The 27,236-nt window shown below is 44.4% G+C and overlaps 1 protein-coding gene across 3 annotated transcripts in view; it reads left to right on the top strand.

The window, feature by feature from the left end:
- CACNA1C (calcium voltage-gated channel subunit alpha1 C) overlaps positions 1 to 27,236 on the top strand; it is a 784,718-nt gene that overhangs the window by 636,449 nt on the left and 121,033 nt on the right. For all 3 annotated transcript variants that reach the window (XM_056117829.1, XM_056117830.1, XM_056117828.1), the window contains exons 12-16: positions 6,864 to 7,024; positions 7,930 to 8,155; positions 23,177 to 23,384; positions 24,521 to 24,641; positions 26,284 to 26,398. In XM_056117829.1, coding sequence (XP_055973804.1) covers positions 6,864 to 7,024; positions 7,930 to 8,155; positions 23,177 to 23,384; positions 24,521 to 24,641; positions 26,284 to 26,398 — 831 coding nt within the window. The remainder of the gene's footprint in view (positions 1 to 6,863; positions 7,025 to 7,929; positions 8,156 to 23,176; positions 23,385 to 24,520; positions 24,642 to 26,283; positions 26,399 to 27,236) is intronic.

Raw genomic sequence — 27,236 nt, 5'->3', positions numbered from 1 at the left:
TTCTATTACTAGCCAATGATACCATTAAACCCGTTTTCAGAGTATACTGAGACTGAGAGGTCTAAGGCGATATAGCTCACGTATGGCCAAGTGAGACCCTATATCCAGGATCTAGCTGAACTCTGTGCCATCTTTGAAAAGGTCCTGCCCAGGAATGTAAAACCCTTCTGTAGAGATTATGCTTGAAGTGGATAGTTCTGCAAGGGCACTGTTTAATAGAAATGTAATGCCACCCACAGAGGTATGTTTTGAAACATACTTGTAGCCATTTTAAAGGAGTGAAAAGAAACATGACATTAAATCTAATATCTTTTCTTTAATTCAGTGTATCTCAAACACATTGAACGTGGACTAACACCAAAAAAGTAAAAGTATGAAACAAAGTCTTTTAATTAGTTTTTTTTTTTGTACTAAGTCTTCGACACCTTATATGTACTTTTACACTTACTTCACATCTCTATTTATACTGATTTGGCCACATTTCAAGTGCTCAATTGCCAGGGGTGCTTGGTGGCTACCGCAACCAAATAATATGGCCTTAAAGAGTTTGCACAGATAGCTAAATTCTACCACCCACTTGTGCTTTCTGTTTAGCAAAATCGAAAGCTGGCAATGGACTGAAAATGACATCAAAGTTATCAAAGTAGAGCTCAGGACATTTTTGTCTGTTGCTGCGGTTTTCTCAACATATGTAAGAAAAACATATCTTTGCACTTCTGTCTGTCTGATTGTGGGAGCCCAGGTTGAATAAAATATATGAGAAGAGCATGTTAGTATAAGAAAGGTGAAGAGGAAATATTTTCAGCTCAGGAACACCTTAAAAACATAGTAGACCCTGTTTTACTTCATCACAAAAACTAAAATATTACTGGGGCTGGAGCAATAGTACAGCAGGGAAGGCAATTGCCTTGCACATGGCCGACCCGGGTTTGATTCTCAGCATCCCATATGATTCCCCAAGCACCGCCAGGAGTCATTCCTGAGTGCAGAGCCAGGAGTAACCCTGCCCATCACCAAGTGTGACACACAAAAAAAGAAAGAAACTAAAATTTGACTTAAATAATTAAAACATTCCCTATCATTCTTTCGGTTAAACAATGAGAAATAATAGAATTTGAGCATCAGACTGGTGCTCAATGTACAAGGTCATAGTTTATTTACAAGAACTATCAGAACAGAACAATTAGGGGGAAATTCAGCAAGTTAATAAACATAGAATAATAAGGCAGTTTTAGGCTCTTCTCTTGGGTAGCTAAATCTCCACTTTAAATAATTAGTTACAACAGGGAATTTGGAAACATTTGAAGCTCATGGTTCATAATAGGACTTAAACAGGTTTGGAACATATGATTCAGAAAGCCTTCTGCATCATGAAGAGATTAACCAGATAACCTGTTAGAATTTTTCTATCTTGAATTCACAAGCTGATTGTGAGTCATCAAGATGATTGTCTTGTCCAATTTTCAGTAAAATGTGTCTAATGTTCCCTTCTGCCATGCTATAAGCAACATGGCACATGTGCAATTTTCCCCCTAGTCTCTAAGAGTCCATTTTTAAGTTACTTGTGTATAAAGGAATTAAATGTTATAAGTGCCGATCTTGATTGATCTCATTTCTGCTAAATAAAAAATAGAAACTTACTTCTAGCGACTAGAAAGAATATAAAGTCAGTGCCATTTTGATGTTGTTCACTATTCTGGTATCTGTCCACAATGGTTTGCCAAGCGCATAATTTAGAAGCACAATTCACTCCTCACACTCTTCTGATCCCTGGGTCACTAGAGTCCTAGGGCTCTTAACCTTGCCTTCATCAGGGAGAGTCAATCTGCTTAGAATTAACTTACTCTGTTTATACCAACTGGTCAGCAAAGTGTTCTTAATGTTTGATATGGACTGCACTACATAGTTAGGGTCAAAAACAAAGCCTAAGACAGGATCACTTTCCAGCAGGATCTTAGGACCTTGCTGAAGAGGCAGGAGCAATAAAAGATATGGAATGGTTCACGAAAATTAGAAGTCATTTTATGGAGGAAGCGTTGCTGGCTACTAGGATGTGCTGGGAAGCACCTGCACTGGGCCTGCTAAGCGTGCTTCTTGATTGCTTACTTAGGGGTCTGCATCACTCACATGAGATCTGGATAGCAAAGATGATATCTCACATACTAACTTCAATACTAGGTATGTCATAAAGATTTTTGAAATTTTTAACTCAAATGTGTAATGCAGATGCTAAATATGACAGGAGTTCCAAGGCTGTTTATAAAATTTATTGTGAAGAAGTAGGGAACTGAAAGGAGCCTTTAAAAGGAGATGAGGTAAAAGAATCTGGAGAGAGAGTACAGTGGAAAAGGCTCTTGCCTTGCATGCATCTGACCCAGGCTCGGTTGCTGGCATTTTATGTGGTCCCCCAAGTTCTCTAGGAGTGATCACAGAGCCGTGAGTGATCCCTGAGAACAGCTGAGTGTGGCCCCAAAACAATCAAACAAAGTAAAAGCTGGGGGCCAGTCTCTATAGGTGGGAAGAAGAGAGGATAGCCCAATATTGAGAAGGGCTAAGACGGACCCAAGGTGAAGGTGCAAATATTTACAATGGGAACATAAGTATATGGGAGGGCTGTGTGTGTGTGGGGGGGGGGGGTGGAGGTGCACATACCTGGCGCTGCTCAGAGGTTACTTCTGACCCTGTGCTCAAGAATCACTCCTGGCAAGCTCAGGAGACCGTATGGGATGGCAGGGATCAAACTAAGGTCAACTGTGTTCAAGGCAGTTATAAGGCAGTACCGTACCCACTGTACTATTGCTCTGGCTCAGGATGTGGAAGTATATTAGACATTAGACATTTCTTCATCCACTCTTCTCTCCTCTGTCTGCATATGGAAAATTCTATTTCAAGAGTAAATGATTTTTGCAGTTAGTATGAAGGGAATGTGAATAACAGGCAGATTTCTCCTCCCTTTTTTATCATTTAATTTCTATATCCTCTGTGCATATGTAAACACACAAATAAATTTACACATTCTAATAAACCATTACATTTATTATACAGTAGGAAGCGTTGCCAGGAAACCAGTTGTCAAGGAAAGCTATATTTTGAAGAGTGGGAGGTGTATAATTATCTTTAAATACTTTCTCTGGATAGTAATTACCCCCACCCCCACCCCAACCCAAATCCATGTGACTCTCCTATGCACACGAACAGCCTGATTTAACGGGGACTGTCTAGCCTGTGACAGCTCTCAGTCAGGTCTTCAAACAGTTGTTTCAGGTCCACAGAATAAGCTTGACCAACCAGTACCACTAATTTTGAGAAGGAGGAACTTAAGCAATTTCCAGAATTCAGTTGCCTGAAAGTCTGTTCTCACACACTGTAAAATAATAACAATAAAATGCAATAAAGGAATCTTAATTCTTTGGGGTGGTGAATAACAATTATCAGCAATTTCTGAAACAGGAGATGATAACTATTTAAAACATTCTTGGCAACTATCATGTAAGCTATTTAAAATAAATTATGAATTGGTCCTGAGAATTGATTTTTCAGGAAAAAAAATATTTTTACTGCCACTGTCACTGTCCTCCCGTTGTTCATCTATTTGCTCGAGCGGGCCCAGTAACGTCTCCATTGTGACACTTGTTACTATGTTTGGCATATCGAATAGGTCACGGGTAGCTTGCCAGGCTTTGCCCGCTCAGTAGCTTGCCAGGCTCTCCAAGAGGGACGGAGGAATCGAACGCCGGTCGGCCCAGCCAGCCACGTGCAAGGCAAATGCCCTACCCACTGTGCTATCGCTCCAGCCCATCTTTACTAAATTTCTCAATGATACTTCAAACTGTGGTCTATCCAGACCTGGTAAATTCCAGAGATCACCATTCCAAGACCACTTGAGACCCTTTTATCCCCTTGATTTGCCCCTTCTTCTATCTCCTCCACCTCACACTTACCCTGGCCGGTGTGTCTGAGGGATGAAAGAGTCCCTGCATGCATTGGAAGGCACATTTTTTTACTCCAGGCATTTCCCCTGAGGGCCATGAATCTCCCCTAGGGAGCAAGCAGTGTCCCCTGCCAAGACTTGCTGCTCCCTGGAGATGACTTTCAGCATTCAATGACGTGGGAGCCAGAGCAGTATCTGCTTAATTGCTTCTTCCGTCCTATTCTACAAACCAGGTCCCAACTTCTCCCTGAATTGTCACTGTCATTGTCACTGTCCTCCCGTTGTTCATCAATTTGCTTGAGTGGACCCAGTAATGTCTCCATTGTGAGGCTTGTTGTGACTGCGTTTGGCATATCGAATATGTCACGGGTAGCTGGGCCCGCTCGAGCTTGCCAGGCTTTGCCATGCGGGCAAGATAAATGCAGAGGAAACAATACCTTTTCTTGGATGCAATCCTCATTGTTCTAATCATATTTTTGCAAAGGTTTTGTAGTAGAGTAGGTAATGAGCTAACAGAATCACAGAGGAGGTCATTCTATCTCAAAGTATAGTCTGGGGGCAAGCAGAAGGATATATATCTAGATTCATCAGCTACTGGGCTTGTTTATCACCCAAACAGGGAGTCTCTCTTCAATTCTCAGGCATACATGACTTAGCCCAGTGGGTAGGGTATTTACCTTGCATGCAGCCAACCCGGCAGACCCAAGTTCGAGTCCTCCGCCCCTATTGGAGAGCCTGGCAAGCTACCGAGAGTATCTCGCCTGCACGGCAAAGCCTTGCAAGCTACCCATGACGTATTTGATATGCCAAAACACAGTAACAACAAGTCTCACAATGGAGACGTTATTGGGCCTGCTCGAGCAAATCAGTGAACAATGGGAGGACAGTGACAGCGACATGACTTAGAGCTACCTCCAATGTGTTCCTTCCTCTCTCTAGCCCTTTTGGCCCAGAGCAAAGCTCTGTACCTATAAGAGGTGCCCTTGGCCCAGATACCCTAACTACAGATTTTGGCTGTCACTTTCATTCCTTTGACCTTTCACCTGGTGTCTCCAATTAGCCCAGTGTCCTCTTGATTCTGCCTTTAAGCTTGGTGTCATCTCAGTCAACTTAGTGAACTCCTTTCTCTTAACAGAGCTATTCCCTCCTTCATCTCACTTGGATTGGAGACATTTTCCTTCTACTGTGTAGAAGTGAATGGAATGCTGGTTTGGGTTGTCTAAAATCACGGTCACTGTCCTCCCTTTGTTCATCGATTTGCTAGAGCGGGCCCAGTAACATTGTGAGACTAGTTACTGTGTCTGGCATATGGAATACGTCACGGGGAGCTTGCCAGGCTTTGCCGTGCGGGCGAGATACTCTCAGTAGCTTGCCAGGCTCTCCGAGAGGGGCGGAGGAATCGATCTCGGGTCAGCCATGTTTGCTGCGTGCAAGGCTAATGCCCTACCCGCTGTGCTGTTGCTCCAGCCCTGTCTAAAATCATATCCTGTCATTGTCACTGTCACTGTCCTCCCGTCATTCATCGATTTGCTCGAGCGGGCCCAGTAACGTCTCCATGGTGACAATTGTTACTGTGTTTGGCATATCCAATACGTCACGGGTAGCTTGCCGGGCTCTCCGAGAGGGGCGGAGGAATCGAACCCGGCTCGGCCGGGCTGGCTGTGCGCAAGGCAAACGCCCTACCACTGTGCTATCACTCCAGCCCTGTCATTATTCTTCCTCAAGTCTTCCTCCCAGACCCCTAACAACTTCTCTTTCCTTCTCTCCTTTGCCTGGAGTAGGTGTTTGTGCAAATATGTGGTAGATGGAGCTACCAATGCAGCTCGACACTTTTTTCTGTATCATGAGGATGAAGCTAAGGATGAAGCAATAGACACAACACCACCACCACACAATTGCAAAATGTCATTTTCCCCCTTGGGATCATTCTACTTGTTGATTCCCAGCTTTGATTATCTATTAGAGTCATTTGGGGAACTTTAAGAAATAACTAGCCCCCCCCCCCCGCCCCCAGAGACTCCAATGTATTTGTTTTGGAGTTGGGATTTGGGTCCTGATGGTGGGTGCACGGAGTGGGGATATTTTTTAAGCCTTTGAGTACAATTCTATGCGCAGCCACATTTTAGAATCACGGACAGAATTCCCTAACCAAGAGGCTGTGAGGACATTATGTGAACCATGGGGGACTTTGTAGTGACTGCGTGTGACATGGACATGTGTGGAGAAGTGTGTGTCCTTGTGACTGCCCTTGTTTATGAACAGGGGCTCTAAATATTGGCTCTAAATAAAGCAATGAACCCATGACCCAGATTCACCCCTTAGACTTTATGGATGAATTCTCAGCATGGAGAAATGGCATGAAAGGGCCTGGGAGGAAATCAAAAACTGCCTTTGATCCTCTGAGAGATGGATAAAGTGCTCCTTCAAATCAGGACAACCCCTTCAAATCATGACTTAGAGAATTAGAGAGAAGGGACAGAAGACCAAGGTATTGTCACTGGTAATTCAGTTCCAGTCCAAATACTACCCCTGCCGTGAATGATACTGTTCATACTTGCAATAGTGTTTGTAATATTGTCATATGAAAAACTGAATGCTTCCCCTTATTAGGCACCTTGAGTATCAAGCCAGATGTACAATATGGCATTATACGTTCTCAACCCACATTCCACCCCCATGAGGGTTACCTCATGTTTGCATACAAATGAGTGGAAGAGGCTCAGAGAAACGGCAAGGGGCATGACTCAGGTAACTCAGCCAAAGGGTTGAACTCGGTTTTCTCAACGGAGAGTTTCAGTCCTCATCACCAGGTTGCACTGCTCACATGAGACGATGCCAGTTAAGTGGTAAAGGAAGTTGCAGGGGTGCCCTCTGGTTGATAATGCTCTGTCTCATTGTGTCCTCCTCTTCTCTCTCCTTGCTTTCTCTCCAGTCGTTACTGGCGCCGGTGGAATCGGTTCTGCAGAAGAAAGTGTCGGGCCGCTGTCAAGTCAAATGTCTTCTATTGGCTTGTGATTTTCCTGGTGTTTCTGAACACACTGACTATTGCCTCGGAACATTACAACCAACCCCACTGGCTCACGGAAGTCCAAGGTGAGAGGCACCTGGTGCTGGCCTGGTTCACTCATGCTGGCTGGGTCCTACTAGCACAGTGCTGGGATGCCAAAGGTGTTGGCCTCTCCCCAGCCCCACAGTAAGATGAACAGCCTTGTTATAACTAGACATGGCTCATCTGGCTGTGCCCACACCATCTGCTAGCTCCAACAGTCACTGTCGGGTCCAGGTGACAGGGACACCTGCTACAGCTTGTTTAGCCATCCCAGATCCAGCTTCCTGGAACAGCTTTTCAATACCCCCAGGATGGCCATGTGGGCTTGCCAGAACCTGTGAAGATGAGGTGAGGGTAAGAGTGAAGGTGCAATAAAAGGTGGCAAGGGCCTAACATAAGGAAGGGGAGGATACTACCCTGGCAGTTATCCCCCTAGCAGAAGATCTCACTCGCCCTCAGTGCCCCTCCTAGAAAATTAGACATGGTCATTAACTCAGGGCAGAGCGTGGAGGTGGAGGTGTGTTCCAGAACTCTCGCTGGAGGTCAGTCTTCCAGTGAACGAGGCAGACTTGGAAAGCCTGGTCCCTTCTCTGGTCTGATGGGGTAGGACACTTTCCTCTCTAAACTTTCCTGATCATTTCTGATAAATTTCTGATCAAGAGAACCTTCCTTACAGGCCAGCTGTGGAGGGTCCCTGAGATACCCACCCCCACCATGTTGGCAACTTGTGGCTCAGACACTGCGCAGACATGCTGGATGTGATGCGGCTTGGCCCTGAGTGCTCTGTCGTGGCCGTGGCAGATGGGAGAGGTGCCACGGCTCAAAGGGGGACCTTTGGTTTTGGTGTTGTTCACTGATGATCATTTCTCTCTTTCCTCTCTCCCCCTCCTGCTTCTCTCTCTCTCCTCACCCCCGCATTTGCATCCAACCCCTTTCCCAAACCCGCCAGACACTGCCAATAAGGCGTTACTGGCCCTTTTCACGGCGGAGATGCTACTGAAGATGTACAGCCTGGGCCTCCAGGCCTATTTTGTGTCCCTCTTCAACCGCTTCGACTGCTTCATTGTGTGTGGGGGCATCCTGGAGACCATCCTGGTGGAGACCAAGATAATGTCCCCTTTGGGCATCTCTGTGCTGAGATGTGTCCGGCTACTAAGGATATTTAAAATCACAAGGTAGGTGGAGTCTCATGCTGCTTCACATTAGGGCCTTGGGGGAGGGCCAGGGCCGTCCGAGGATACTGGAGATGGGAGAGTATCATTGGGTTGGGAGGAACTCTGTGCTTGCTCATGGTACCCAGAAGAGAGTGTGTGTTCAGGAGGAAATATCTCATGTAGAAACTCAAGGGGCCGTTGCTGCGAAAGACTCCCTTCAGTGCTGAGAGCAGATTAGGAATGGGTACAGTGGGCCCCAGAACGTGGCCTTTGCTTGGCCAGCACTGTGTCTGCCTTTTTCTGCACCCCGGGCACAAGGCCGTGACTGGGCACTGAGTCAACTTGTTCAGATGAGGGAGAGAAAGAACAAGGGACAAAGAGACATGGATCCCATTTGAGCCAGGCTTTTCCAGAGCTCTTCTAAAACTCCAGTCAAGGCTCCACACTCAAGACCACCCTGCTGTTAGGGTACTGAGACACCGGCCCACCACTAATGGTTCTGTGCCACAGTGATGGAATGGAAGAAGGATGGCATAGATCATGCCTGCACCCACCCAAGACTGCAGGGTTTCTAGCTCTGGTCCTCTGAAGAAGATTATGGGTCCAGGGCATACCGAGAGGCAGCAGGCACTAGAACGTGATGTTTAATTATGTTGTGACCCATTTTGGGTGCTGAAATTAGTTTATTAGATTTATCAGCCATGGTTTTCAAGTTTATTAGCCATGGTTTAAGCAACTTATTGAGATACAATAGAATTTACACATACAATAGAGTTTATACCCTAAATTTATACAATTCAATGTTTTTTTCAATATCAAAGTCTTAAAAAAAAAACATAAACTTTTAAAGCATTTTCTTGACTCCCAAAGGAAACTGCCTATGTGCCCCTCATAGCCTGCCCCTTCCCTTCTAGTAGCAACTACTAATTTATTTTCTATCTCTATAGTTTTGTCCACTCTGGACAATCCTCGTGAATGAAATTATATGGTATGTGTGTTTTGTGACTGGCTCCTTTCACTTAGCATAATGGTTTCAAGTTTTGTTTGTTTATGTATAGCACATATAAGTACTTCATTCCTTTTTATGATAAAATCATATTTCATATCATAAATATATCACATTTTAAAAATACAGTCATCAATTGATAGACATTTTATTTCTACCGTTCAGCTACTTTGAAAACTAGTTCTAAGGATATTCTTATTCAAGTTCTCATATGCATATATTTTTCTTGATTTTAGAAATATGTATCTATAAGCACAATTTTCTAGACCATCAAATAAGTGTTTTTCTTATTTTTAAAGGAATTGTCTTATTGTTTTCCGAAGATATTGAATGATTTTACATTATTCTAGTTTCTCCATATTTTTTGATAAAAGAATAAAATAAAATATAAAAACATAAGCAAGCCTCAGTGAAAATAAGCATACTCTCACAAAAATCTTTGGTATATATGTATATATGTCCATCTATCTGAGATGCAGTGTAATATGTATTTCTCTCTGTGGGTTGTGGTTGACTATATATCAGACAAGGACATATTAGAAATTCCTGGGGAGTTTTTAGTTATGCCTGCCTTGAGGTGCAAGCTTCCTCTCCTCAAGAATCTCTGAAGATCCAGGTTGGAGCCCTGAAACCATCAGTTAGATTGTGTTGGGGGAACGTTAGTGGGGTGCAGTTGCCCCTTCTATTTGTAGAGCCCTGCTGGAGTGTTCAGAGCATGACTAAGTGAATCATTGGGGGCCCACAGAACACCTCTAGGCCTCACTGTGCTTCACAGATCTCTCAGCAACACTGGTGAAAGCTCAGCCCTGACGTGAAGTCTTGGGGCAAGGAGAGAAAAGTGTATTCATTTCAGTGTTGTGCTCAAAAAACACTTCGCAACCGGAAATTGATTTTTATCTGTATTTCTCTTTTGTGGTGCCAGAGATTGGACCCCTGTCTCATGCTCTGATCCGGAACATTAATTTTCATTTCTTTGTTTTTGTTTGGAGTTTTTGAGGGGGGCTCCCAAGCATGTTTAAGGGCCCATTTATGGCTATGTTTGGCCAACCAGGCCAGCAGTTCAGTAAAGACGGGGTGTTGTTCAGGCCCAGGGGAAACACCAACGCTTCCTTGGGTCACACTCACTGATGCTTGAGGGCCTCTGGGGATACACCCAGTGATGCCTGGGAGACATTGTGGCAGCAGGAATCAAACCCAGGTCAGTTCATGTCTTACATGCACTCTAACCGTTCTACTATTTCCCTGGCCCAGGACACTGATTTTTATTTAAACTCTTGTTATTGTAAACTCCTATTATTGTTAGAGACAAGAAAAATAATAATAGCAACCTTTATATACATATTCTATTCATGTGTTTATTAACCATAAATAAATTTTTGATCTGAGAGATTCCAACACTGTCCAACACTGTCCTCCCCGTTGTTCATCGATTTGCTTGAGCGGGCCCAGTAATGTCTCCATTTCGACACTTGTTGTTACTGTGTTTGGCATATTGCATACCTCACGGGTAGCTTGCCAGGCTTGGCCTTGCGGGTGAGATACTCTGGGTTGCTTTCAGGGCTCTCTGAGAGGGGTGGAGGAATCAAACTCGCGCTGGCCATATTGGCAGCTTGCAAGGCAAACACCTTACCCACTGTGCTGTCACTCCAGCCTGATCTGAGAGATTAAAAATGAATATATGGCATGAGAACCCAGGATAAGTGTATAAATATGAATTGGAAGATGGAGTTTGTAACAATTATTTGGAATATTTGAAACAAAGGGTGTTGAAAGAACAAAATGAGCTGACAGCAATTATTAACAAGCATTAGTGCTTGCTTTGTGCCTAAGTGAGCTGAATAGAATGCCTTTATGCAATCTCTTGATTCATCTTCTCAATTACCACTAAGAAAGGGTAAGGATAGGGCATGGCTCTCTCAGTCCCATTTTACAGGTAAAAAGACAGTGGCTGAGAGAGTAAAGTCATTCACCCAAGATAACCACAAATTGCTTAGGGATAAAGGTGGGATTTAAAAAACTGATCGTGAACTACAGAGTTGAGGGCTGAAGTGGATTGCTGTCTTTGTCCCAGTGACAGGACTTCAAAGGGTTTTCCACTTTGATTCTTGCTATTAGAAATATATATTCATTTTACCTTCTCTGTCAAGGTTCTGGTAAAAACTATTGTTTTGTTTGTTTTTGTTTTGAGGCTACACCTCACCATACTCAGGGTCTACTCCTTCTGAGCTCCAGGGTTCATGCAGTGCATGGGGAAACCTGCTGGTCCCAAGGATTGAACCTGGGACTCTCACATCTAGAGCATGCATTCTGTCACTTGACCTATGTGTCCAACCCCTAAAGCTGATTTTAACTTGGGAGTTTTTGAAGTGCTCTTCAGCAATTTTTAAAAGTCTATGTGTTTGGTGTCTTATTATTTTAGATTCCTATAGAGAATTCTTGTGCCTAGATTTTTTCATAGCATCTTGAGGCAATTAAATAAGCATCTCTTCTATTTTTAAACAGCAATTTCTCTATTTCTAATCTGACACTATTACTAAGAAACAATCTTTTATATTCTATCTTTATCAGAGAACTTCTCCTCATCACTTCTTAAGACAAATTAGTGGTATTTTCAGATCTCTGTGAAGACTATAAACAGAATAATTTCATTAGTTAATTGGAAGTTGCTTTGGCAAAAACCTTCATCTTTTTGTTTTCAAGTTTCCAAATCTTCTGAGGACTTTTGAAAAATAATAAAGAAATAGTATGTGGTGGGGGATCCCAAGTTTTCTCTGAAACTTGTCTTTAATACTCTCCAGTTCTCCCCCTACCCCTGCAAAATGGTTAAACTACAGGCATGGATCTTTGAAATGGGTCATCAGTACATGGTCCTGCCAGCAAACAAGTTTATTTCTCTTGCTTCCTTTAAAATCTCTTAGTAAATGATTTTCAATGTTTGACAATGATTGTATGTAGAAGCATTTTTCACAGTGTCTTTTGAACGGTGACTTAACCTCAAGCTTGGTTGAATTTATTAAGGGAGTTGATTCTAGAGATATTTTATCCAGAAACTATTGAAGATTTCCATGCTGGTGGTACAAGGACCTCATTAGAAGCGGGGGTGGGGGGGAGTTCTAATTTTCAGGCATCGTCCTTTGTCTGTTTACATTGTTGTCTTAAAATATGAACCTTCACATGTAATTAGAATCCATGATTCTTATCACCCTCTTCTCTATATCCCAGACTCTAAGCACATTAAGATGATATTTGATAGTATTTGACTGAGAAAACATATGTTACCATGAATTCAGCAAATATTTTCAATTAATTTCAATTGATTTGAATTTTCACTTCTTCACACTCTGTATGCATTTGAAAAGTACTAACATAAGTTTAAGACAGGCTATTTATTTAGAGCCTGTCTTAATAGTACACATGATGCTTGGAATACATATAGATGTATGGATCCCTTCCTATAATTCCAAGCTACACTTTTCTTATAGAAGACCCATGGTGGGATGGGTGTTCGATCATTGTATGACTGAAACTCAAACATGAAAGCTTTGTAACTGTATCTCACGGTGATTCAATAAAAAATAAGAAAAAGACCCATGGCCTAAGAATTGGGAATACTGAGCTATATCAGTTATTCTCAATAACCATGTCACATTGTATCAATGAGTCCAGAGTACTGACCAGTCTATTGTAAACAATCTGTTATTCCTGAAAGCTAAAGTACCAAAGTTTATAAAGTTTTCCTTCTTAGAATAAACTCAATATTGTCTTGTGACATTATCATTCTCGGTCAGTTATGTTCTCTGTTGTTTTTGTGACTGGACAAGAGCAGGAGGGCCTCGTAACTTGTTCGTGATGCATGGAAGGCCTTGAATATGATGAAAATGAATCATTACCAAGACCACACTATTTTGTGCTTAGTCAAAATCTGAGAACACCTTAAAGAGTGTACTGTGCTCGTGACTATCATGTGTTCTGTATGTATTATGAAAAAAGGCTAGGAATATTGCACTAGATAGTAAGTCGGTTGGAAATTGAGTGTTGATAGTGCCAAAATATGGGGAAATTACAGAAAAGACTGGGGAAGGTAACATTCCTGTCTCATGAGAACAGAGAGGCAAGTACAGCTTTGGGTAAATTGCCATGAGTGGGCCTTTAGGCCCCTGATGGATTGGGTTCTTTCTCTTGCTTTGAGGCTTTATGGACTTTAAATATCACTGAGTTTCATTATCTAATTTGTCCACTCATTATCATCGCAATTAGATTAAATCTGTATGTGACTCTTATTTACTAAATTCATATTATTTTTTATCCAATTGGTTGTTAAATGCGCCAGGATGCCCTTGTCCTTTCTGTCTTTACTCTTCGAGCCTCTTTCTCCTAATATTCCTTTCTGAGGCTCCCCTTAAAGGTCCTGAAATAAGAATGGCTGACTCAGCATAGTCAGGTATCCTGGCAGTTAATGAACCACACATGGAGCTCCACAGAGTCCTAGCTGAGAGCCCTTTTGCTGTAAATCTCTCCTCTTAAGATCAGAGTCTGACCACCAGCATCAGATTCATTCTATACTGTACCCTCTTCCCACTCCTATTTTTCTTAGGGTCCCATGGAGGCTCTGAATTCAATTATAGCTCATCCTTAACGGTATAAGTTTGGCATCCATTGCCTTTCCAAGCCAGAGTCTGTGGAGAAGGTGACTCAGACTCAAGAGTGCACATTGAGTGTCTACATGAAAGTTAGTTTTTCTCTAGGAGAAGGACTGACTGGTTTCCTCTACGGGGGTAAGAAGACACAGTTGAGGGTGACTGGATACCTCTGATATCAGAGCCAACTAAGATAGACTTAGTAGTTTTGTGCTCAAGAAGCTTATGCCTTTATCCTCCTGAGGCCAAGTCAAGGCCAGACTAGCTTTGCCAACTTAGTCAGATTACGAACAGAATTCTCCTATACAATTCTGTTTTTGGTGTGAGCAAGGCTTCTGAGGCAGTGTGAAAAAGAACTTTAAACCTCTTATTCAAGGAGGAAATGACTCCAAAATGAAACATGTAAAATGTGTTGCCCTACTCTGCTAGGATGGAGGGGTAGAGCGATTTAGCAACAGGACTTAATCTGTCCGTGGGGGGTTTGCCCTTCAGACTATCCCACAGGCTGACCAAGATCATCTAGGAGTCTTTGTTGGAAGAGTCCTGGCACAGAACAGGACCAGGTCAACCTCCCTAATCCTGCTATGTGTTATTGTGTCTTACAGGGTCCCATGGAGGCTCTAAATTCAATTATAGCTCATCCTTAATGGTGTAAGCTTGGCATCCATTGCCTTTCCAAGCCAGAGTCTGTGGAAAGCACACTTAAGCACTGTCCTTGGGCACCTACCATATATCCCTGTGGTTGGCGGAGGGAGAGGTGAAGCCAAGCTGAGCTATCAAATGACTTCATCTCTGTTCATGTTATCTTATCTAGCCCCTCTCCACCCACCTTTGGGAATGGCATAGAACATCTTGGAGTCACACAGATTCGTTGCATGAAATTTGCCTTGTGTATACCCTACAAATAATGGATCACTGCCACGAAAACTAAGGACTGTTTGTTTTTATGCACCCTCTGGATAAGAACAGTTAGGATAGGTATAAATTTAGTTATTACCCTCTACGGAACAAAGAGGAAGTGGGGTGGCATTTGCAAAGTGCCCCAAATCTCTTGGTGTTATTATTCTGAAGCTCTTTTATTTAGAGCAAGCTTGATGCTCTTTCTGTACCTGGACTGTAAAAGCCCCAGCTCTGAGCTATTTGTGGAAAAAGTCCAGAGATGAAGGTTCTGGTTTGCTTTTTCAAACCAAAGAGCAGAGAGAATTCCACGGGACCTCTGTGCTCAGGACACTGGAAATAAAAGTACCCCTGAACAGATGGTACCAAACCAAGAGAGAGCGGGGAAGAGGACACAGAACCAAAGCCAAGGTTAGCCAGCAGGGTTGGAAGGAGGCCTGGGGAGTAGGAAAAGGGGAAGTAGAGACAGGACTCGGGTGACAGAAAAAGCAGGGGAAAGTTCTCGAGTGTCCCCAACTCTAAAGAGAAATTGGGGAGAGTGTGAGAAGAAGGTTGGAGATACACCTGTGTTGTTGGGAGTCTGAAAAGTTCACGTCAGTAATGATGGAGGAAGGAGGCATGGCTGAGATCAGAGCCCCAGAGCCTGTCCAAATTCTCCCGAGGCTGCAAATTCTCCAATCCTGAAGGTAGACCTTTGTGCAGGGCCAATATTTCGAAGAGAGGATGCATGGCTGAATTATGGGGCTTAAAATATTAACTGATCTTTTCTGCTGCTGACTACTTTTCTCCAGAGCTCTTTTCTTTTGGGCCTGTTTTATATTTTTATTGAATTGGGAAAAAAAAAACAACTCTCTATCATTTACTAATATGCCACTTACTGCTCTGATTTACTAGTACTAATCGTGTTTTTTGTTTGTTTGTTTGTTTGTTTGTTTGTTTTGCTTTGGGTCACATCCAGCAATGCACAGGGGTTACTCCTGGCTCTTCACTCAGAAATTACTCCTGGTGGTGCTCTGCGGACCATATGGGATGCTGGGAATTGAACCCGGGTCAGCCGCGTGCAAAGCAAACGCCCTACCCGCTGTGCTATCGCTCCAGCCCCTAACTAATCGCTTTTTAAAATGAGGTTAGAGTGCTAGTACAGCAGGTAGGACACGTGCTTTCATGTGGTTAACCCTGGTTTAATCCCTGGCATCCTGTATATCTGTATACCTGTATATCTGAGTACCACCAGAAGTGATTCCTGAGTGCGAAGCCAGGTGTGCCCTCCCCTCCCCACAAACAAACAAAACAAATAAATAAAAATAAGTGATTTTAAATCAAAATAAAATTAATATTAAAAATATTAATATTAAAAATAAAGATGATTCTGGGACCCAAGGCCATTGTCAATCTTCAGATCTTCACAGTTAAAACCATCAAAAACCAGGCTAACATTAGGAAAAGAGAGTGTGAAGATACAAAGACTAAGTGTTTTGTTTAAATGGTATTTTTTAAAATTAATCTTTTCAAGGGCTGGAGCGATAGCACAGCGGGTAGGGCCTTTGCCTTGCAAGCGGCCAACATGGCTGACCTGAGTTCGATTCCTCCACTCCTCTCAGAGAGCCCAGTAAGCTACCGAGAGTATCTCGCCCGCACAGCAAAGCCTGGCAAGCTACCTGTGATGTATTCAATATGCTAAACACAGTAGCAATTGTCACAATGGAGATGTTACTGGTGCCCGCTCGAGCAACTCGATGAACAATGGGAGGACAGTGACAGTGAGAGTGAATCTTCTCAAAGGCTGGTACCTGGCCACCTATGCATCTCATCTGTGTTGGCGATAATGAGCCCCTGCCATACCCTAGTCTCAGCCAAGGCGTGGCAGGCTCAGGAACCCCATTCTTCTCTGCACCCCCTAAGTGTTCTCTCCGCAACGTCTCCTCAGTAATCCCTTTGTTGTTTGGAGAGAGTATGAGGCATATCCAGCCAAGAGCACATTAGGGAGGGACAGCCTTCTGTGCTGCAAGCTGGATACCCCCTCATGCCAGGCCCTTGGCAAGAGCCTTGCAACTTTAGCCCTGCCCCACCTCATGCTTGTTGAGTGGGAAAGAGGCAAAGCGCTCAAACAACCAGAAGCTCCGTTTGTCTCACTACATCTCAGCTATGTGACAGCTCTAAGTTCAGAATCTTTTCAGCCAAGAGCTTTGCAGGAGGAGGGTCGGCACTGTCAGCAGACCTGGTGACTTGTTTCTAAACAAAGGCTATCTCGTGCCCACATGCCTGCAGTCACTGGCTGTTATCCACCAAGGTGGGAGTCTTTCCCTAGTGGTTGCTGCAGGACTCCCGTGGAAATCGAAAGCCTCAGAAACCCCATTTGCTGCAAGACATGGCAAGGGAACAGACAAGAGCCCTATGGTTTCAGGAAGCTCTTCAGGTAGAGGTGATGTGGAGGGCGATGCAGATAGTGGCCTCTCACTGCTTGCCAAAGTATCTTGGACCTGGATGCATGCCTGTGTGAGAGGATCCACCCCACCCTGCTCTTGATGTGACCCTTCTCTGCCCCCCACATACACGCATATGTCTCAAAACCTTTCCCTGCAGTATGTAAAACATAGGACATTCAGTCCTCCAGTGGAACATTTTCTGATCTCCTCCTTCTAGCTAAGGATTGTTATAAAAAGTAAGAAGAGCAGATGAACTGCCTGCTTCTGTGACCATGAGTACTGGGAGAATGAACAATAGACAAGAGAATCGCTCTATTGGATGGTGATGAGTGATGTGAATGTGTCAGGCCAGGGGGGATTGTGTGTGGTGCTCGGGGGGATCACTCTGACAAGGCAATGCAGGTGTGAGGTTCTGGACAGAGAGCTCTATTCTGGAAGGTCCTTCTGTATGTGGTGTGGAGCACATGCTTCTTCCCACGTGCTGGTCATACATGGTATGGGGCAGCTTGCCCGTTAGATTACAGGGAATACCAGTGGTTCTAAGTACAGAGACTTGGTTACATGGGTGTCAGATTTCTTTGCTGTTGAGACGGTCTTTCCTTCTATCTTATCACATAATGTCTAGTGGTACCCGGTTTTTTTATTTTATATTTTTTATAATTTATATATATACATTTTTCATAAAGTAGTTCACAATAATTCATCGGTACTTTGCAACTCTGAATATTCCATTCCTCGGCCTTTCATTCTGTGATTTTTAGTACCCGTGAGGATCTTCGCCTGCTAGTTACTGCCACTAAGTGGTGATTCCTAATTCCATCATTCATTCATAGTCTTCTTTTGGCAGATTCTGTTAAATAGTCATAGATTTAGATTTTTTTCAGCGTGCTTTAATTTGGCTTTTTAAACTGTGCCTTAAAGAAAAACAAAAGCTTGGTGAGCTTGAGACCTTTCACCTGACATTGTGGGAGGTCAGGACAGCAGCTGTAGGGAGGAGGGCTAAAGCAGACAACCTGTCAGGCGGTGGGCAAAGAAATTCAGGTGATAGATGCAGGTGGCTCAAGGAAGGTTCAGGCTGTTTTAAAGAGGGCTGTGAAGGACTAAGCGGTGGAGGGGGAGAGAGAAGAACGTGAAGGTTGGCCCTAGGAAGTTCAGCTTAAGCCTAAAACAGCACCATTCATTACAGTGGGAAGGATGATGAGTAGAAATTAGTTCTGTCACACTCCAATTTCTTGCTGTGATCCACTAAGAGAAGTACAGATTTTCTAGGGTATTCTCTGGAATGAGAGGGGACGTGGAGAAAAGAGAAGCATGAGGAAAAAAAAACCCTCATTTTTATTTGCTTATTATTTTTATTTTTGGTTTCCAATACTATTAATAATGGTTTCTCACGGCCATAATCCCAACACCACACCCATCACCAAGATGCCTGTCACCCTCAATGGACCCAACTCCTCGCCCTGACCCCCCTCCACCCCAATTTAACTGAGTGGGTCAGTTCCCCTGTAATGCTATCTTTGGATTCTTGCTGCTACCTCACAGTGTATCTTTAAGTTCCAGAGAAGTTCTCATTTTTAATTAGATGTTCTGCCCTATTGCCAACTGTTCTCAACCTTTCTGGCTCATGCCGACTACACTGCCAACCGTTCTGGTTTACTTTCTATTTGCCATTCTCCCTGTTCAACCTTTGCAGAAGAGTTCCGCTCTACTGGGTGATTCAATTTGTTTCTCTACCACAGCCTCCACTTCCCTAAAGCCTCAGGCACTCCAAAAGGCTCCTCCCACACCTTCCCTCTTTGCCTCCTGGTCTTTTCCCTTCTCACTGCCAAAACTCTTCCTCATACATTGTGATTTTCTCTCCAATCTGAGGCTTCCTGCCTGACTAACCCTAGGCCCCCATGCTGTCAGACCTATGAACCGCAGTTGTAAGCTCTTTCTACTTTATTTTTCGTAGGTTCATGGGTCTCCTGAAAGTTCAGACTCCAAGTTTCCCTGATGCCATTGAGACATTTGCATGGTACCGAGATAATGTCACTGTCATCTCGTTGTTCATCGATTTACTCCAGTGGGTGCCAGTAACATCTCTATTTGTCCCAGCCCTGAGATTTTAGCATCCACTCCTTATTCATCTTTCCCAACGATTGGAGGCTCTTTCAGGGGCAGGGGAATGAGACCTGTTATCATTACTGTGTTTGGCATATCAAATACGCCACGGGGAGCTTGCCAAGCTCTGCCTGTGTGGGCAGGATACTCTTGGTAGCTTGCCGGGCTCTCCAAGAGGCAAAAATGGCCACTGCTTGGGAGGCCGAAAAAGACTTTTCTTGAATAGTCAGTCACAGTTATCAGAGGATCTCTGTCGGACTCTATAACTTCAATTCACAGGTAACCTCTAAACATCCTTTCCTGGACATTCTCATTACAAATATGTTCAATACTGAAAAGTGTTGGACTGCCTGCCTGAGAATATCCCAAGTACCAATACCAAAATCATGATTTTAGTTTAAGTATGAGGCCTGGGAATTTTATTTAGAAAATTATCAAACTTTTCAGAAGTTTCATCTCCAGGGAGGTCTGAAAACATTGCTTTTAATGTAGGTAGAAGGGTGCTCTGGCCCCAGAGTTCTTCTTCTTCTAGCTTTAAGTAGAACAATTACTACAAACTATAAATTACTGGGGCAATTATCACACCTACTGAGTTGAACAAAATTTATTTGGGGGCAAAACTTAGCAGAATGTAAAACATTCTTATGTAAAACATAACCTCTGAGCTCTGCTCTCATGAACTCAGAGCCCACTCTGGTGAAATAAGATTGCCATAAATGAGAATCACCTAAGAAAATTTGCAGAGCAGATACAAGTAAATGTAGATGAATAGTCTGGGTACAGAAACAGCAGGCTGCACGCAAGTGGAGAAAACCTGGATTTGGGAAGTGGAAAGAAGCCTTAAGGGTTCCAGGTTGACAGACGTTCATGTTGATATCAAAACTTTTGGCCTTCTGCTGGATACTTAATATGGAACATCTCTAGCACAGCGGTAGGGCGTTTGCCTTGCACGCAGCCAACATGGCCAACCTGAGTTCGATTCCTTCACCCCTCTCGGAGAGCCCGGCAAGCTACCGAGAGTATCTCGCCCTCACGGCAGAGCCTGGCAAGCTCCCCAAGACGTATTCCACATGCCAAACACAGTAACAACAAAGCCTCCAATGGAGACGTTACGGGGCCTGCTTGAGCAAATCAATGAACAACAGGAGGACAGTTGACAGTGACAGTGACCTCTCTGAAGAGAGGTGTGGGTCTAGGACCTCCCTTATGGGGCTTTATAGGAGTGACAAACGTTGAAGTGGAAGAAAGAAGTCACTGTGTAAGTTGGTAACAAATTGGGGTATTGGGAGTGGATGAAGTTCAGATCTCGCCCTGGAAGGCAGAGTCCCCAGGCAGACCCGGAAGGAAAAGGAGTCTGGTGTTTGCCTTTTATCCCCTCAAAAGCTTTTTATTACCCTTTGCAATAGTATTTCTTTACTCTAGACTGACATTTCCCAAGGACTCAAGACCCAGGAGATTTTAGTAGAACTCCAAAGATTTTTCGGAGAAAGAGGGATCTCCAGGGACTCTAAGGAAGAACTTCTGTATTTACAGTGGAACTGAGGCTTGAACTTCTGTATTTCTGTATTTACAGTGGAACTTGAGCTGGGGTCTCCTTAAGGAGCCCGACTAACAACACATTGCTCCAGGAGACCTCCCTCCACCACCTCTCTCATACATGGATGAATTCCCTGTGTGGGAGGTATTTTCTATGATCATAATTTTTTTTTCTCTTTTTGGGTCTCACCTGGCGATGCACAGGGGTTACTCCTGGTTCATGATCTCAGGAATTACTCCTGGTGGTGCTCAGGGGACCATATGGAATGCTGGGAATCAAACCCAGGTCGGCCATGTGTAAAGCAAACGCCCTACCTGCTGTGCTATTGCTCCATCCCAATGATCATAATTTCTTAACCTCTTCTGCTTATCATAATTCTCTGGGCTATTTGTTTAAAATACATATTTTTGTGAGGTCGGAGTGACAATAAAATGGTTAAGATGCTTGCCTTATCAATAGCCAAACTTCCATTCAAAACCCAGCCCTGCCAGAAATAATCCCTGAGCACAGAGCAAGGAGTAAACACTGCCAGCTGTGGTCCCAAAACCAAAAAGAAAATAAAACAAACCCTGACTTCTGGGGAGCTTAAAAATAGCTTCAATAGCTTGTCTGGAGTTTGATCCCCTGTACCATGTATCTTCCTTCTCCCCTTGGACCACTATATGTGGTCTTGGTGGCCCCAAATAAGCCCTGAACTGCCAGGCCCACTTGACCAGTTATCACCAGGAATGGCCCATACTTTAAACAAATACAGATTTTAGGAGCTCCTACTTAGTGAGGTAGGGCAAGTGTCTTTTACACAGCCACCCAGGTTTGATCCCTGGCACTGAATGTGGCCCCTGAAAATTTTGCCAGGTGTGAACCTTGAGCCAAGAGTCAGCCTGAGCACAGCTGGGGTAGCCCCTCGCCCCAAATATTAAAAAAAATAGATTCCTAGGCCTTGAACTATAGCTGTTGATTCAGATTTTTCAGAAGGAAAGCTTTTATGAAAGCCAGTTCTTTAGACAGAATGGCACTGCACTGCACTGTCCTCCCGTCGTTCATCGATTTGCTCGAGCGCGCCCAGTAACATCTCCATTGTGAGACTTCTTGTTACTGCGTTTGGCATATGGAATACGTCACGGGGAGCCTGCCAGGCTTTTCCATGCTGGTGAGATACTCATGGCAGCTTGCCAGACTCCCCGAGAGGGGCGGAGGAATCAAACCCAACTGATCTGAACTGGCTGCACACAAGGCAAACACCCTACTGCTGTGCTATCGCTCTAGCCCTTAGACAGAATACGGTTGGAAATTGTCAATAAACTGTGCCCCCTCTTATCCATGACTGACAGCTCATGCTGCCATGGCTGAACTCAGCAGCATTCCTTTGGGAAAAGGTGCTTTCTCCTTGAGGGCCAAAGTGAAAGCATCAATTACTAACCTTTTTATTATTATTATTATTATTTTTTTTTACTAACCTTTATTAATGGTGCTCCAGACACTATACTGAGAACTTAAAAAATATTAGTGTTAATATTGCTTCAACTAGTAATAATAAATTGTATGCTATTTTAACTGTCGATATTGATCATGATTGTTTTTCCATATAATCCAATACTGATTTCACTTTCAGTCCACAAAATTGTGCTTTCATGTGGACTATCCCCTCCCCGCCCCAATAAAAAAAAATCTGGAGCAGTTTAAAAACTTTTTCTTAGCCATGGAATCTTTTACCCAAATAAATTCTTCAAGAAATCTCAAAATATCAAAAAGGACAAGCAGACTGTTCTTGGTGGGGAAGGAATTATCCTGTAATCCTCCCAATAACCTAGACAAGTGGGAACTGCTACAGTCTAATTTTTTGAGACAGAGAGCAGGCGGGGGATAGGTTGCTTATGGGAGAGGTTGTGGGATGTGGCAGAGAGATAACAAAAAAAAAAAATAGAAAAGTTAGTTCAGAAAACATCCTCAACTTTTCTACTCATGACTCCTTTGCTCCTGAGAAAGGCAGCATGGATAAGCACATTTCAAATCCATTATGCTTGTGAATTTAAATTGATTTTTGGTTATTGTATGTTCAGAAACCTTTCACTGTCGTCCAGTTTTTTTAATACCTGCACATTCAGTTATATGAGCTCATAAAGCATCACAGCTCACAGTTTAAGAAGCCAGGGATTAAGTGGCTTGTCCAAGGGCACATGCAACTCCAACAACGGAGTGAGGTGGAGGACAACGGTTGGGCTCAAACATTTCACCACTGAGCCCCGCCCTTCTCCCTCTCTATACTGGCACCTTGAGTTCACTTAGCCCCAAGCTCTCGCTATGACTCAACCCCCTCAACTCTCACCACGGACACTTTTCCCCAAGACAACGGGGGAAAGGAGCGAGTTGAAACGTATCTTAGTCTCCTGGTGTCTGAAAGTTCAGCGTGCTGATCGCCCTCGTGTTGGCCCTTAGGTACTGGAACTCCTTGAGCAACCTGGTGGCATCGTTGCTGAATTCTGTGCGCTCCATTGCCTCCCTGCTGCTGCTTCTCTTCCTTTTCATCATCATCTTCTCCCTCCTGGGCATGCAGCTCTTTGGAGGAAAGTTCAACTTTGATGAGATGCAGACCCGGAGGAGCACATTTGATAACTTTCCTCAGTCCCTCCTCACCGTGTTTCAGGTACGAACTCTGCTGATGTGATGAGGCCTGGGGTGGGGGGCTAGAAGGAAAGAGTTTGGGGAGAAGGAAGGAAAGAATCTTTAAAGGGTGGTGGGAAGTTTTCCCTTTCAACCGGGCAGTCAGAGTTAGCTTAGCTCAGCCCTGGAGGGTCCATGCACAAGAAACTCTTGAGTTTCTTCCTCAGGCTCCCCTTCCTGATCCCCATAGAATCCCACGAATTCCATACCTCACCGGCCAATTCTAAAGTTCTTCCTTAGCCATGGAATCCTTTCTCCAAATAAATTCTCCCCAAGTGAACAACATTTAAGCATGGAAAAGCAGACGTTTCTAATCGGGAAAGGAGAGATTGCTCTGTTTTTCCTGCCTGCTATGTTTGTTCCTTGTGGAAAAAGTAGAGTAATGCTCCCAATTGTGGCTTCATAGATGTTCTGGATTTAGCTGTAAGTTAAAGTATCAATTGTTTAAGTTTAAAAATAGATGATAGATAAAAACAAAAATGCTGCAAAAACCTTTAAATGGATGACCCAAGGACCAGGGATTAAGGCTCATGTTTGCATGTGGCAGACCCTGGTTCAATCATAGTTACTGAACCTAGCATCACCAGAGGCCCTGAAGCACTCCTGGGGCAATCCGGGCCATTCCCAGCACCACAGGATGCAAACAGCACCACATCTTTGGGTGTTTGCATTGAAATGTTGGCCAGGTTCACTGAGAATCACCAGAATGCCACCCCTTCCTACAGGGATATCCAAATGACTACTTTTTGAAGAAAATTGGGGTGGCCATGAACACTTTCACCTTTGTAAATGGGACCCTGCTGCTTTAACTTAGGGAATGGTCCCAGCTGATAACCTAAGGGTCATCTCATGCACTTTGCATGGATACTAAAAGCCATTTTGACAAGTTGTTCTGACACTCCCCGAACACTGTTATGTTGGTGGATATGCACTTTGTCTAATGTGCTCAGGTCAACTGCACAGAGCCTATGGGAGGAGAACTGGGAGCCAGGAGGTGGGAAAGAGGGGGTTCATAAATCTCAGACATTTTTGTTAATAGAGTGGGGCAGGGTACGGGAGTTTTGAGGTTTGCTGTTGGTCTAACGCTGTGTCCCTTATTGGTGGGAATGTGTCATTCAGATCCTGACCGGGGAGGACTGGAATTCGGTGATGTATGATGGGATCATGGCTTATGGCGGCCCCTCTTTTCCAGGGATGTTAGTCTGTATTTACTTCATCATCCTCTTCATCTGTGGAAATTGTATCCTTTGCTCCTGCCTCCCTCCCCCACCCCGCCCCCGCCCCTAAACCCATAGCATGATGCCAAATACGTATGCACAGCAGGTCTTGATTTGGGTCCGTAAACTATGGTCACCTATCTACAGGGCTCCCAGGAAAATGAGGAAAAGTGTGTTCTGGGGACAAAGTATTTCCAGTCCAGAGCCACCGACCCTGCGGATAAAGGCTCTGGTGGAAGCCTGGTGCTCTGGCAGAGGTGGGGAAATGAGTTCTTCTTCCTGGCCCAGCTTGGGTTGCCACAGGGCCTGACTCCAGGAGGTGATTCTCCTCTTGGTCTAGGTGAGTGGTGCCCCTGGCCCTACGCCTGTGCAGCCATTCAAGCAAATTGGATGCAAACAAACACAAGGAGGGAGTTGAGCAGCCCTGGGTGGTGGTGGTATGTCTGGCTGGGTGCTTGATTAGGGAGGACTCAGTCCTCCTTGAAATGACCTTTGCTGTTGTCTCCTGCTGGAGGAGCGTCTCTCCTGTTGAGACCCCTCTGACTTTAGTCCCAGGAAAAGCTCTGGGCCCATCTGGTATCGGGGTTCCAGCCACAGATGCTTCCCCTGAGCCCCCACACCACACATCCCCTTCCTAACTCCAGGCTTGTGTGCAGGGTGTGTGGGGGTGATGGGGGAGTGTAAGAAGCAGCTCAGGCCCAAGATTTGTATTTTAGTCACGGCTTCATGGAGTGCAGCTAGCAGGTCATTGATGCCATCAAACTCATGACCCTTCTCCCCAGCTGGGTGACTTCTGGCAAACTCAAGCTCCTCCATCCCAGTGTCTGTAAAATGGAGCAATGCATAATAATTACTTGACTCTGTTTAATAGGAGAGTGTGTGCAGAGCTTTTCTCACAGGGAGGGCCCCAGGGGGCGGTGTCTGGGAGCATGCTTGGATAAACCTTTCAGTCCTGGGTTGCACATTCCCTACATGGGAAAGAGTGTGGAGTGGATGTCTGGGGGCTCGGGGTTGGAGGTCAGACTTAATATATGTTAAAACCCGTTTCGACCGTAACTTTCTTGAATTTTGCCTGTGGCCTCACTGACCTTTTCCATTCCAGGTTCTGGGGTGGATGGGGCAGGAGAAGAAAAGGATAAACATAAGCACTTCAATAAGGAATCCCTAAACTTTGGTCTACTCCAGGGGACCCCTCCCCAAGGGTCATTAGAGGGGTGAGTTCCCGTAAAACCTGGCAGAGATCTAGGTGGCCTTCATAGTACCAGCTCTAATGAACCACTCCAAAGTTCTTTCTGTACTAGAGACAGTGCTGTTTATAATGTCAACTACAGGCCATCATCTCAGCAGGGAGACCAGTAATGAAACCCAGCAATTAAAGAGCAAGGCTGGGCTGCTGCCTCCTTCCCGCCCCCTTCACCCTGCAAACCAGCCTGCTCTCAGCCTCAGAGAAAACTCCTTGTGAGCTAAGAAAGGTAGATTTGGAGGAGGGGATAGAATGGTGGAGGAGGGGTACCACTGAGCAGGAAAGCCTGTGAGAGTGAGTCACCATCAAGCTCGCTCTGCTGGTTAATCTAACCCCTCAAGTTCTGCCCTCTTCTGGACCCCTATGTCCACTAAAATACCCTAAGGCCAAGGGTCATTTTCTTTAAGAACGGACACAAACAGATATCCTACTGAACGTGTTCTTGGCCATTGCTGTGGACAACCTAGCTGATGCCGAGAGCCTCACATCAGCCCAAAAGGAGGAGGAAGAAGAGAAGGAGAGGAAGAAGCTGGCCAGGTAACCCTCTAAGCTTACCCAGTGCGAGGTCCCATTTTGGGGATGACATTCTCATTGGTGGAAGAGAGTGAGGGTTCTGGCAACTGTCCTAGCTCTGACGGTCAGAAGGGGGTTGCTACAGGAAGCACAGGACTCCAGAATTTCTAGGTACCTAGTGCCTAGGTCTTCTAGGGGAACACAATGTATCACAGTTTGTGAGAATATTATCCTACCTCTTTGGGGGGGGCTCACACCCAGCAATGCACAGGGGTTACACCTGGCTTATACACTCAAGAATTACTCCTGGCACTGCTTGGGGGACCATATGGAATGCGGGGAAGCGAACCCCGGTCAGCCGCATGCAAGGCAAATGCCCTACCCGCTGTGCTATCTTCCCAGCACCAATATTTCCCTACCTGTCTAGAAACTCGGGAGATTTCATTTTGTTTTGTTCTTTCTTTTTGTTCAGGCAGTAAGTGGGAGATATCCAAAGGAAACATCTGGCCCTTTGAGCTATCTCCTTGGCCCTGGAGACCTCTCTTAGTAAGAGAGGTCATGCTAAGTGGTAGAGATAAAGGATGAGAAGGGCAGGAAGCAGTCGTTTAGAAGAGGAAGACAATTTCTGCTGAAAGCATACCTAGTGGCTTGTTGACTACCATATTTTCCCACATAATCATCCCCACCGTGTAATTATTGCACCTGCTGGCACAATATTTTTAAGCTTCACAGAGTCACACCCCAGTTGTTTTGATAATGAAACTTTATGACAATGATTGTGCAGTGAAATGCAGGATGCTCTAGTGTGAACAAGAAAGGGCCCTCTTGCCTTTATTTCCTAGATGGGCCGGTTATGGGTCAC

Source organism: Sorex fumeus, unplaced genomic scaffold, assembly GCF_029834395.1.
Source record: "Sorex fumeus unplaced genomic scaffold, SorFum_2.1 ptg000036l, whole genome shotgun sequence".
NCBI classification, from domain to species: Eukaryota; Metazoa; Chordata; class Mammalia; order Eulipotyphla; family Soricidae; genus Sorex; species Sorex fumeus.
This window is presented reverse-complemented; position numbering and strand designations above follow the sequence as displayed.